The sequence below is a fragment of the Salvelinus sp. IW2-2015 genome, linkage group LG4q.1:29 (assembly GCF_002910315.2).
Source record: "Salvelinus sp. IW2-2015 linkage group LG4q.1:29, ASM291031v2, whole genome shotgun sequence".
NCBI lineage: Eukaryota > Metazoa > Chordata > Actinopteri > Salmoniformes > Salmonidae > Salvelinus > Salvelinus sp. IW2-2015.
The window spans coordinates 61,765,870-61,778,815 of NC_036842.1; the positions used below are offsets into that span (position 1 = coordinate 61,765,870).

General features: G+C 41.0%; 1 protein-coding gene across 1 annotated transcript; it reads right to left on the minus strand.

Annotated features, from left to right (window-relative positions):
* Positions 1–4,944: 4,944 nt before the first annotated feature.
* Positions 4,945–9,772, minus strand: ces3 (carboxylesterase 3). The gene is made up of 13 exons (XM_070443004.1): positions 9,662–9,772; positions 9,187–9,382; positions 8,941–9,079; positions 8,658–8,791; positions 8,385–8,538; positions 8,196–8,300; positions 7,992–8,093; positions 7,598–7,738; positions 7,315–7,395; positions 6,807–6,948; positions 6,550–6,699; positions 5,435–5,507; positions 4,945–5,237 (listed from the first exon to the last, which is right to left on the minus strand). Exons 1-13 carry the CDS (start codon positions 9,732–9,734, stop codon positions 5,057–5,059), a joined length of 1,671 nt encoding a protein of 556 aa, XP_070299105.1. The 5' UTR covers positions 9,735–9,772; the 3' UTR covers positions 4,945–5,056.
* Between the last annotated feature and the right edge of the window lie 3,174 nt (positions 9,773–12,946).

Consider the following 12,946-nt stretch of genomic DNA (forward strand, 5'->3'; position numbering starts at 1 on the left):
ATCCCCAACTACAACATTTTCCACCAAGATAGAACCTCCAAAGTGGGTGGAGTTGCAATCTACTGCAGAGATAGCCTGCAAAGTTCTGTCATGCTATCCAGGTCTGTGCCCAAAMAATTCGAGCTTCTACTTTTAAAAATCCACCTTCCAGAAATAAGTCTCTCACTGCTGTCGCTTGTTATAGACCACCCTCAGACCCCAACTGTGCCCTAGACAATTAATTCCCCCCCATTTATCTTCCGAGTTTGTACTGTTAGGTGACCTAAACTGGGATATGCTTAACACCCCGGCCGTCCTACAATCTAAGCTAAATGCCCTCAATACAAATTATCCCCCTTACACAAATTATCATGGAACCTACCAGGTACAACCCTAAATCCGTACACACGGGCACCTTCATAGATATCATCCTGACTAACCTGCCCTCTAAATACACCTCTGCTGTCTTCAACCAGGATCTCAGCGATCACTGCCTCATTGCCTGCGTCCGTTATGGGTCCGCTGTCAAACGACCACCCCTCATCACTGTCAAACGCTCCCTAAAACACTTCAGTGAGCAGGCCTTTCCTGGAAGGATATTGACCTCATTCCGTCAGTAGAGGATGCCTGGTTATTCTTTAAAAGTGCTTTCCTCACCATCTTAAATAAGCATGCCCCATTCAAAAAATGTAGAACTAAGAACAGATATAGCCCTTGGTTCCCTCCAGACCTGACTGCCCTTGACCAGCACAAAAACATCCTGTGGCGTACTGCATTAGCATCAAATAGCCCCAGCGATATGCAACTTCTCGGGGAAGTTAGGAACCAATATACACAGGCAGTCAGGAAAGCAAAGGCTAGCTTTTTCAAACAGAAATGTGCATCCTGTATAGCACAAACTCCAAAAAGTTCTAGGACACTGTAAAGTCCATGGATAATTTGATCACCTCCTCCCAGCTGCCCACTGCACTGGGAGGATGCTAGGAAACACTGTCACCACCGATAAATCTACGATAATCGAGAATTTCAATTAGCATTTTTCTACAGCTGGCCATGCTTTCCACCTGGCTACACCTACCCCGGTCAACAGCTCTGCACMMACCACGGAAACTTGCCCAAGCCTCCCCCATTTCTCCTTTAACCAAATCCAGATAACTGATGTTCTGAAAGAGCTGCAAAATCTGGACCCCTACAAATCAGCTGGGCTAGACAATCTGGACCCTCTTTGTCTAAAATTATCCGCCGCAATTGTTGCAACCCCTATTACTAGCCTGTTCAACCTCTCTTTCGTATCGTCCTGAGATCCCTAAAGATTGGAAAGCTGCCGCGTGTCATCCCCCTCTTCAAAGGGGAGACACTCTAGACCCAAACTGTTACAGACCTATATATATCCTACCCTGACTTTCTAAAGTCTTTGAAAGCCAAGTTAACAACAATCACCGATCATTTCGAATCCCACCGTACTTTCTCCCCTATGCAATCTGGTTTCTGAGCTGGTCATGGGTGCACCTCAGCCACACTCAAGGTCCTAAACGATATCATAACCACCATCAATAAAAGACAGTCACTGTGCAGCCCGTTTCTTCTTCCGTTTTTCATCGACCTGGCCAAGGCTTTGACTCTGTCAATAACCGCATTCTTATCGGCAGACTCAACAGCCTTGGTCTCTCAAATGACTGCCTCGCCTGGTTCACCAACTACTTCTCAGATAGAGTTCAGTGTGTCAAATCGGAGGGCCTTTTATCCGGACCTCTGGCASTCTCTATGGGGGTGCAACAGGGTTCAATTCTCGGGTCGACTCTTTTCTCTGTATACATCAATGATGTCGCTCTGCTGTTGGTGATACTCTGATGCACCTCTACGCAGACGACACCATTCTGTATACATCTGGCCCTTCTTTGGACACTGTGTTAACTAACMTCCAGATGAGTTTCAATGCCTGCTCTTAAATGCAAGTAAAACTAAATGCTTGCTCTTCAACCGATCACTGCCCGCACCGGCCCGGCCGTCTGGCATCACTACTCTGGACGGTCTGACTTAGAATATGTGGACAACTATTAATACCTAGGTGTGSGGTTAGACTGTAAGCTCTCCTTCCAGACTCACATTAAGCATCTCCAATCCAAAATTCCWATTTCGCAACAAAAAACAAATTTCACTCATKCTGCCGAACATACCCTCATAAAACTGACTATACTACCGATCCTCGACTTCAGCGATGTCATTTACAAAATAGCCTCCAACACTCTACTCAGCAAACTGGAAGCAGTCTATCACAGTGCCATACGTTTTGTTACCAAAGCCCCATATACCACCCACCACTGCGACCTGTATGCTCTCGTTGGCTGGCCCTCGCTYCATATTCGTCGCCAAAYCCACTGGCTCCAGGTCATCTAYAWGTCTTTGCTAGGTAAAGCYCCRCCTTATCTCAGCTCACTGGTCACCATAGCAGCACCCACCTGTAGCACGCGCTCCAGCAGGTATATTTCACTGGTCACCCCCCAAAGCCAACTCCTCATTTTGCCACCTTTCCTTCCAGTTCTCTGCTGCCAATGACTGGAAYGAATTGCAAAAATCACTGAAGCTGGAGACTTATCTCCCTCACTAACTTTAAGCATCAGCTGTCAGAGMAGCTTACMGATCATTGCACCYGTACATAGCCCATCTGTAAATAGCCCACCCAACTGCCTCATCCCCATAATGTTATACATTTTTWCCCTCTTTGCACCCCAGTATCTCTACTTGCACATTCATCTTCTGCACGTCTATCACTCCAGTGTTTAAATGCTAAATTGTAATTATTTCGCCACTATGGCCTATTTATTGCCTTACCTCCCTAATCTTACTACATTTGCACACACTGTACATAGACTTTTCTATTGTGTTATTGCCTGTATGTTTGTTTATCCCATGTGTAACTCTGTGTTGTTTGTGTCACACTGCTTTTGCTTTATCTTGGCCAGGTCGCAGTTGTAAATGAGAACTTGTTCTCAACTGGCTTACCTGGTTAAATAAAGGTGAAATAAAAAAATAAAAAAATATTTTCCCACTGTGTCCCTTACAACCTATTTGAGTTCAGTGAGTACTAACGGCCTATCTATTGGTCCACAGGAAGCTTATCTTTAACCCAAACACCAGATGGCAGCCTCGAATATAATCAGTCCCAAGGCTCAATCCCTCTGTTTGTCATGTGACCTTGTATTGAAACATTTACTTCTTCAAATTACTAAGACATTGCATTATTAGAGTGCTATCTGAAATCCACTAATATCACCATTCACTTTGTTACTTTCACTAGTCTCCATATCTGTTTYCTTCAACTAGGTTTCTCCCTTCTTCCAAATAAGAAGACCTTCTCAATTAMTACTGCTAATACACACAGATCACTCTCAAACAATGTTCTGCTTTTACTCCTATTGTAAGGTTTAAAAACAGAACAAATATGATAACTTTCTCCTTATTGGAAAGCATTGTTTTAATTTTAGTCTACCCGAAACTGTTACTCTATATATTTATTAACAWTTTCTGTTGGATATTCACTTTCTGCTTCASACTTRTTAAATGTCTATTATTTTAGATTAACATGTAATGTGCAAAATTTATAGAATACATCGGCCAATTCAGAAGGGAAGAGATTAACTATCTGGGATCAAGATGTATTAAAACTGGGCYGGCACTGTCTATCAGTCCCCTGTAGATGGCGTGCTCTGTCCATAATAAGTCTCTACCTAGCAAGTTAAACTCTAGGTGCCCATTATACATTCACACATTGTTACTTTATCAAATCTAGTAACCCATTACACTCTTCTTCATAAATTCCTCCTTTACACTAGTGTTCTATTCATACAGGGGTTTAAATATTGTCACTAGTGTTCTGTTTTRCAGCATTTTCAAAATAGTACTCTCTCCTTTCACATACAGAACTTAGGTATTTACATCCACACCWCCAGCAACGATCACAGCGCAGCCAGCCCGAGAGTTACACATATCATGTTTTCGAGGAAATCTCAGTGTCCGGGGTCATCAATGAACAGTCCTTACCCGACTCAGCTGTTACCCTCTCAACATTTTCAATGGCTTCTCCTGTCAGTGTTCACTACCTGTAGATCAACGGGCGGTGGTGGACAGAACCACTAGATAGTGTTATAGATTGAAAACTCAGCTCACAGAACTGGTAAACTCAGCTCACACAGAACTGGTTGGGGTATTCATTCAGACACCACCTCTTTCACATCGGAGCTAGTCCCCTGACAGCTCTCATTCACTCAGTACTTAATAGTAATAATATCTCATTATCTACATTTCAACCCTCTTATTATCCAAATTTCWATTTATTTTGCTTATTTGAGCTGTTCTTGCCATAATATGGACTTGGTATTTTACCAAATAGGGCTATCTTCTGTATACCCCCCTACCTTGTCACAACACAACTGATTGGCTCAAATGCATTAAGAAGGAAAGAAATTCCACAAATGAACTTTCAACAAGGCTGTTAATTGAAATGCAATCCAGGTGACTACCTCATGAAGCTGGTTGAAAGAATGCCAAGAGTGTGCAAAGCTGTCATCACGGCTACTTTGAAGAATCTAAAAAATATATATAATTTTGATTTGTTTAACACTTTTTTGGTTACTACATGATTACATATGGGTTATTTCATAGTGTTGATGTCTTCCCTATTATTCTACAAKGTAKAAAATAGTAAAAATAAAGAAGACCCCTTGAATGAGTAGGTATGTCCAAATTTTTGACTGGTACTCTAGATGCATAAAATACCGATCTGAAGTGAGCTCCACTGGGGCAATCTGTTAGKTCTCTTATATACTGCTTACACAGACAAGTTATAATTGCATGATTTAGCTAATTCATAATTCATTCATCATACATTTTTGGCTATGCATGTGACCAACCAATACAACACAAGGCTATGAAGAAAGACAGAGACAGAAAGATGACAAGCACACATTTGCAATTAAAGTGCACTATTTATTCAAATTCTAGTCTAGACATACCTACAGAAAATTGTCAAAATAATTAGGCTTACAGGTACAGTGTTTAGAGGTGTAAGCTAATAATGTCAGTTTCCCTGACTTGCTGCGGCTGCCAGGCTGTGGAGCTTCTGAGGGAGGAGGACAGTCATGAAGTGTACCTTGTCCTTCTTTAGGCTCTGAGCAACCACCTGCTTCAAACCCAACTCCATGTACTCTTCTTTCTGGTCATACAGGGGCCACAGTATCAGCTCCTCCCCGTTTGGTGAGCTGAGGGTTACATCAAGTCACAGTTAGTTCATTCCCAGGGATCAGTGTGCTGTAACAGGCCTATTGAAGCAAAGTAGTAACTCAGGAGTCTATTTCTATTGGTGTGCTGAACTGTTGTGTGAAAATCATGCAGAAAAAAGTTATAGAACAAAGAAATAGCCATATTGTCATCAGTTTATGTCAGAGTGCGTGCTTACCCAGTGCGAGCAAAATTGGCCCAATATGCCATCATTGTCTTGCACAGCTTCTCCTCCTCTTCAGTGACTGTTCCTGTAAGTGACATTTAAGGGAATATAGGGAGTGATCAGATGTTACCTTGTTTTGAAATTAATATGATCTCGAGAAGCTTTTTTTAGGTCAAGACAATTATAAATCAACAAATAATGGTAATTAACTAGTGGCCTCCTGACCACTTTATTTGATGATCCATCTTTCTTTTTTATCCCTATTATTCTTATCTTGTGAAAAGATCATCTTCATATTGTTCATATCCTCAGCAGACAAAGGCTAATCACTATCTCCTTATAACGTTCAGGTCAGTTTTTATTAACTTGCATAATACATTTGAATCATTCTGGTGATCACGAATGGCATCAACCATGCCAATGTGACAGCAGGTTATGTAGTTCAGGTTTGGACAAACCAAACCTTGGGCCCTGGGCAAGAAACATGTTAGAGGCAGAGATACAATTTTGTGGTTTAAAGCTCATTTCCTGCATTTCAACACGTTTTGCCATGCAGTGTTCTTATTCAATCTGAGAGACTCAAACACTATAACAAAATCAGTGGGGGCCCCCTGGAGGTCGAGACCCCTGGGCATGTGCCCTGCGTGCCTAGTCTCGAAAACCTGATTCTATTGGCAACAGTGACAATAGGGTCCGGTTTCAATGGCGGACTCTTTAGGCATAGATGAACTACGTCACTGCCTACGTCACTACCTTATTCGCTTGAATAAAATGCTAAATAGTAGCTAGCAGGATGGAGATCCGGAGGTTATTTTTAATAAGTGCATTTCGCAAGTGGCTAGTTTGCATCAACTCCCTTCACTAAAATCCCTGCAAAGATTTTGCCTGCAAACTTTGGATTCAAATTGCGACGTTCTGGCATGTCTGCCTCGTGATATGTTGGGAGAGTTGTCTGTCTGAAGAGGGCCCATCCCATAACAATTTTTTTCTCTTATCGAAGTTGCCAAAAGAGTCCGTAATTGAAACCAGACCGTATAGTCACTGTTGCCTATAGGGTCAGGTTTTCAAGACTACTGCGTGCCCGGTCAGTAATCTGGCCCTGATGCAGTTTCTGTAGACCTACCTACCTGTTATCTTTATATGTCCATTCCAGAAGCATGATCCAAACATAAACCCAATATCATCAGCATGGTCAGACTTTACAAAGCTTGGTCTGGTCTCTTTGTGCATCTCTGGGCGGTGTTGAAACTCATACATGTACACAGGTGCACCTGCATCTAAAAACACAGGAGAGACATTGTAAGTGATCATGAGAGCTTTTTGCATCATATCATAAGGTGAATTACAATGCAACAGGAGGTTGTCTTCCCCAACTGAAACTAACCTCTGTGGTATCCAGCGACTTTAATAACAGGCAGAACCATGAACAGATCTCCCAGCATTTCAGTGAATCCATCACGCACATCTTCAGGAGTTTTTGCATCCTTGAAATATTCATCTGCAATGAGATTGTTAAGTCCGGAGGCCTGAAATGCAACAGAGATGCAGATTGCAGAATTGGCATTGTGCAGGTATACACGTTTAAGTGCCCCTGTGTGTTCAAGACCCACTCTGACTACCAATCTGGTTTGACATTGCTGTATAGTATAGGCCTACATATCATCATCTTAGTGTGGCCAGCAGTACTTTCATATTCTGGTACATTTTCTGCTTAATAATATTAAGTTACTATGATAACAATAATACTAAATTGTATCATGATACAATAATGTAAATGGTACATAAACACGGCTTCAGATTGATTAATAATGCAGAGCGTAAGAGCAATCAGCAGCAGTAACAGGCGAAGGAACAGAAGGAGGAGGAGGACAAGGTGGATGAAAACCACTCACCCCAGCAGGATAGAAAACGTTCATTATCGACATCGCTGATTGCCTGTTAAAGCCCTCCGACCATCCAGGTGGAGCAAAGGACTGTTACAAAACATAGGAGAACATACTGTATAAAAGCCAAGACATTAAACACACCTTCATCTTCCTAAATGCAAGAAGACAGCAACTTAATCCTTATTAAATCACTTTTTATTTTGCGAACCACCTAAACTTGAAGATGAAGAGACATGAAGAGCTATTTTGAACAGAAGTGTTTTTTTGAATTAAGAAACTATAAACTTACCGAGGGGAGGATCCATCCAAACTCATGGTTTGTCACTCCAAGCAGCACAGGAACCTTTTCGACCGCCTTGCTCTTTAAAAGCTCCTCTGCAAGGTCTTTCAGAAACACTCCATCCACGGTCGCCCCCATAACGATTTTCATCTAAAATGCAGAAAAGTTGGCTCAATGGTTGAAGACAGGCCTAACCTGACCCCTGGTGGCTGTTGTTGTAATAACTTAACAGTAATATCTGAGGGAGATGCTACTCTGTATGGKTTTTTTACACTAAAGGTGAGGTCAAACCATTTCAATCATGAAATTAATCATTTGAACCGCCAAGAAGAAATGCACATGCAAAATATCCTCCTTATGTTTCCATTACGAATAGCTAGTTTACCTTTTTTGCAGAGCGTACCTTTTTTGTTGCGTTCACTAAATCTTCTTCAGTTTTCTCTCTTATACACTTGACAAGCTGCTCGTTAGTGGTGCAGTCACACTCTGTCAGGTTAGCCACTACCTGGTCACATAGAGTTGTTCAAACATCACATAGCATTTAAATCAGTGTGTTTTGACAAGTCAGTTAAATGTGCCTTTGTGTTGGATGATTGTGGTAGAATACCTTAGCTATGACCAGAGGCTCTTTTGAAGTGTAAGTTCCAAGTGTTGCCACTCCACTTTGGAAAATCGCTCKATGAAATAATCCTTTTGCTAATGGAGACAGGGTCTGTCAAGTTGGACACAAAACATTGAGATTAGATAATGTTATATATAATTCCTTGACAGATTCTGGATTGTGGCTCTTTTTTACCAGTATGGAGGCACTGATGCCTCCTGCAGATTCCCCTGCGATGGTGACTGACTGTGGGTCCCCTCCAAAGCTCTCAATGTTCTCCTGGACCCACTTCAGAGCTGCAATCTGGTCTAGGAAACCCCAGTTGCCTGGTGCATGCTCATCTCCAGTGCTTTTAACAKATATGCAAAGAAATTCATCAGATGCATTGCACTAAGAATAAAACACAATGTCAAAAACCACTCCAGCAAACACAATGTCAAATGTACTATTTAGAATATTATGTCATACCTAAGGAATCCCAAAATTCCAAGACGATATTGAATGACAACTACGACCATGTTCTGATAGGCTGCTAGTGGTGATGCATCATACTGAGATGCTGCACCCATTGACAAGCCACCTCCATGAATCCAAAAGAACACCTGAGTAGGATAAAGGCCGTCGTTGTAAATAAGAATTTGTTCTTAACTGACCTGCCTAGTTAAATAAAAATACCACGTTTCTTCTTCAAATTGGTATTGTATAAGACATAAGTGAAATGTTAAACTGTGACATGTACAGCATAACTTACCGGTAGTCTTTTGACTGTTGCTGCCTCTTTAGGTGTGTATACATTAAGATAAAGACAATCCTCTGACACGTCTGGCAGGTTGTATTCAATGGCCATTATATTTACTATGTGCTGAGAAATAACTGGATCCTGAATACACCTAGAGAGAGAGAGAGAAAGAGAGCAAGAGAAAGTTAGTTCTTTGGGTCAATGCCTTATTGGCTAGCACTCCATGTCCAATGATACAGTACAGTAAAACCATCTAACATGTGAGGCTGGCGTGTGCCATCTCTCTCTCCCTCCCATGGCTCTGCAGGTTGTGGGGCAGCCAGGCGCAGGGGACCCACTGGTGGACGGGCAAAGGGTATCCCCAAATACTGCTGCACCCTCTGCTCTATGCCTTTCACAGTCATGTACTCGCCTCGAACTTTGCCATTCTTCAGAGAGACCACTGGACCAGTCTCTGCTGTAAGCAAAATAAACACAAGGGGGCTTAATCATGTAACCTGATCAAAGTCTATGCACCTAAGTTGTCCCTGTGGTTTCTGTTTTTAAAGGAGCCAACTAATTGTTGGAGTAAAACATCGGTACAGGATGTTTCACTTTTAAACTGAAAAAAATTAAGTGAAGTATGCTGCAATATACCCTCTTTTCCCTGTGGTACTGTTCCCATTGTCTTGGTAGTTAATTTAAACAAAATATATGTGTTATGTAATGTAATAATAAAATAAGGATTTCTTACCTGATTTCTTACCTGTTGAAGCACCTAAAAATACTATAGTCAGGTACACGCTAAGAAGTGTTGTTCTCATCATGGCTGTGTCTTTAGATCTTTAGAAAGAGAGAGACAGTCAGTTGACATTCAAATGAATACCCCTCTGTACACCAAGCTCCTCCCCCTGAATGGGGACACACACACACACACACACCATTGTATAACAACCCCACCATGGTGAACTGAAAACAAATATCTCTATTGATTTAACCTCTGTTGCACCAGACCCTTGACTGCCAACAGCCCAACTTACCAAACAACGGTCTTTGAACTACACGCTTAGTAAGGCAGGGTTAGGGAAACATCAAAATACCCACGTTATGGAAGAGTTGGCCTACTCTAATATTTAAAAGGATTTAAAATAAGGGCTGTTGTAAAAATGGTTCCAAAGTTAAAGGATTGTATATTATGGAGTGAAATTGGTCAGAGTTGGCAACTGTATTGGTGATAAGGTGAGACATGAAGGGAAAAGTAAGTTTACAGTAGATTGCATTTAATCATCTTTGCCTCTTTTGACAATAAAGAGCCTCTTTACTTGGGTCTTGTTCTAAGTGAAGTGCTTCTCTGTGTCACGTCCTGACCTTAGAGATCCTTTTTATGTCTCTGTTTTGGTTGGTCAGGGCGTGAGTTTGGGTGGGCATTCTATCTCTGGTGTTCTATGTTGTCCTTGTGTTGTATTTCTGTGTGTTTGGCCTGATATGGTTCTCAATCAGAGGCAGCTGTCTATCATTGTCTCTGATTGAGAATCATATTTAGGTAGCCTGTTCCCACCTGTGTTTGTGGGTGGTTGTTTCCAGTTTAGTGTTTGTTTTCACCTTTCTGGACTGTTCGTTTGTCGTGTTTGTTGTTTTTGTTTAGTGTTGCGTATTTAATTAAAGAATATGAACACTTATCACGCTGCACCTTGGTCCGATCCTTCCTACTCCTCAGACGAAGAGGACGAGAATCGTTACACTCTGTATCTCACTGCAGATTTGCAGTTTAAGCCAGTTTTGCCCTTGTAACCTTATGACAGTGTTTTGGACCTAACAGCTAGTGTTCACAGCAATGGTCAATATCCTTTAGGTTTACCAATCTTGAATGACAAAAAAAAAATGTGTAGTGCTCTCTGTTGGATATGTTACTAGAAGTCGAGGCCCGGYAAATCGTGCCAATATATCCTCCAAACACCGGCTTCGAGGGCGTTATCACTTTTATACAACGGGTTACCGACATATCAAAACAATGATTTACATATTTTCATTAAAATCATTTATTCATACTATTTCATCCTTCCACAAGATATACTCCCGACACAAATCTAGGGTTGCTACCCAAGCTGACTGGTCTGTTCGATCGGTTCGGTTGCTACCCAGTCGTTCAGTCTTTTTGTTCTGTATCTATGGACGTGATCCAGTCGTTCGTTCTAAATGTTCCATTGCCATACTGTTAGCTAGCCAACTACGGTTAACTTAGTCACGTCAAAAAGTGCAGCACAAATAACAGCAAAGTAGCCTMATTTGCATTTGTTCAAGCTTTTTTCTAGTGACATTTACTTGGATACATCCATAACAATGAGCTAATGAGGTGCGATTTCATCTGGCATTGAAAATGTGCTCTCTTGTCAGGACACTGTTGTTCAGAGGAGCTAGCCAACAACACAGCTAACACAATCACTTCAAACTGAAACTGGAAGACTGCAAACTAGCTGCACTACCTTTTTTCAATTGACATTTCTTTGTATATATCCATAAAAATGATGCCAGCTGATTCATGATTTCGACTGGCTGAGAAATTCTGCCTGCCTTTCTGTCTTGTCCCGACACGGTCATTACTATGGGACAGCTGGAGATCGAATTTGAATATTGAAACAATGTTGCAAATGTCGGAGAGACAGACAGCAAGGTTTATACAAATCTCCGCTGTTGAAAACTAAAGGTTAGTCTAAAAGAAATGTGAGATAATGTCTAGATGCTTTTTATAGTGGAGATCAAGTTTACACATTGCCTGGCTGGGTAGATGAGACAGTGGATTGCACAGTCAGATTGAACAGAGTAAATAGGCATTTTAACATCATAGATTTAGCCGGTGGTAACTTGTGGAAGGTACACCGGCTGGAATGGGGTTTTAACCAATCAGCATTCCAGATTAAACCCACCCGTTGTATAAACCTCTTAACTATTCCCTGGGCCACTTCATGCCTGATGCCGTGCCACTCTATAAGTAACATCACAAGTAATGCTGTCTGGATTTTGTCAGAGACTGCTACAATATACTGTCTGACCACTACAAACCACAACAGGTTAGAAGGACAGGAAGTGTGTGGCTGAAAGCTGTTACACATGGAACTTCAACACTTAAGTCAGTGGAACAGGTGGTAACAGGTTAGTGCATTCTGACTCCCATTCTTGGCTTTGTATTCATTAAACTTTACTCCTTTTATATTTCGTTTATTTTCTTCATAGTGGACATAGTGGTATAGTGAACATTGTATTCTATTGATATTATAAACAATCATTTTATGTTCAAACATAATAAAACATTATTTAAAAAACTTATGAAATTGACCTGTTCCCCTCTTTTAATAAAGTCTTTCCATTACTTTTAGTAAAAAAACACAAGAGAGTGGAACATGTCAACGCATGAGTTTTCCCCATCGGAGGTKCTTTATAATACGACTTTTCCTGGTGATATTCTACGTAACCAACCTCTTCATACAAGCCGGATCCCACTCTGGTTGCTAGAAGGCCAGGATCTAACTCCTCTCTGAAAATGAGGGGGGAGTTTTTTTCACCATACAATGTAGCCTACGCGTAGAAATACTTGGATGAACTTTATGAGTGCCAGGACCGCAGCCCCTTCCTGCAAGGCAAAGGTTGGCTACGTTGAAGAGTCTCAAATATAAAACATATTTTTACTTGTTTGATACTTTTTCGGTTACTACATGATTCCATGTGTGTTATTTCATAGTTTTGATGTCTTCACTATTATTCTACAATGTAGAAAATAGTACAAATAAAGAAAAACAGGTGTGTCCAAACTTTTGACTGGTATTATACATATAACTAAGAATAAAGTGACTAAGAAACAGGATAGATAATAAACAGTAACGTATGTGATCAGTCAAAAAAAGCAAAAAGGGTTCATGCAGATAACCAGATCAAATCAAATTTTATTTGTCACATGCGCTGAATACAACCTTACAATGAAATGCTTACTTACAAGCCCTTAACCAACAATGCAGTTTTAAGAAAAATAAGTGATAAGTAAAAA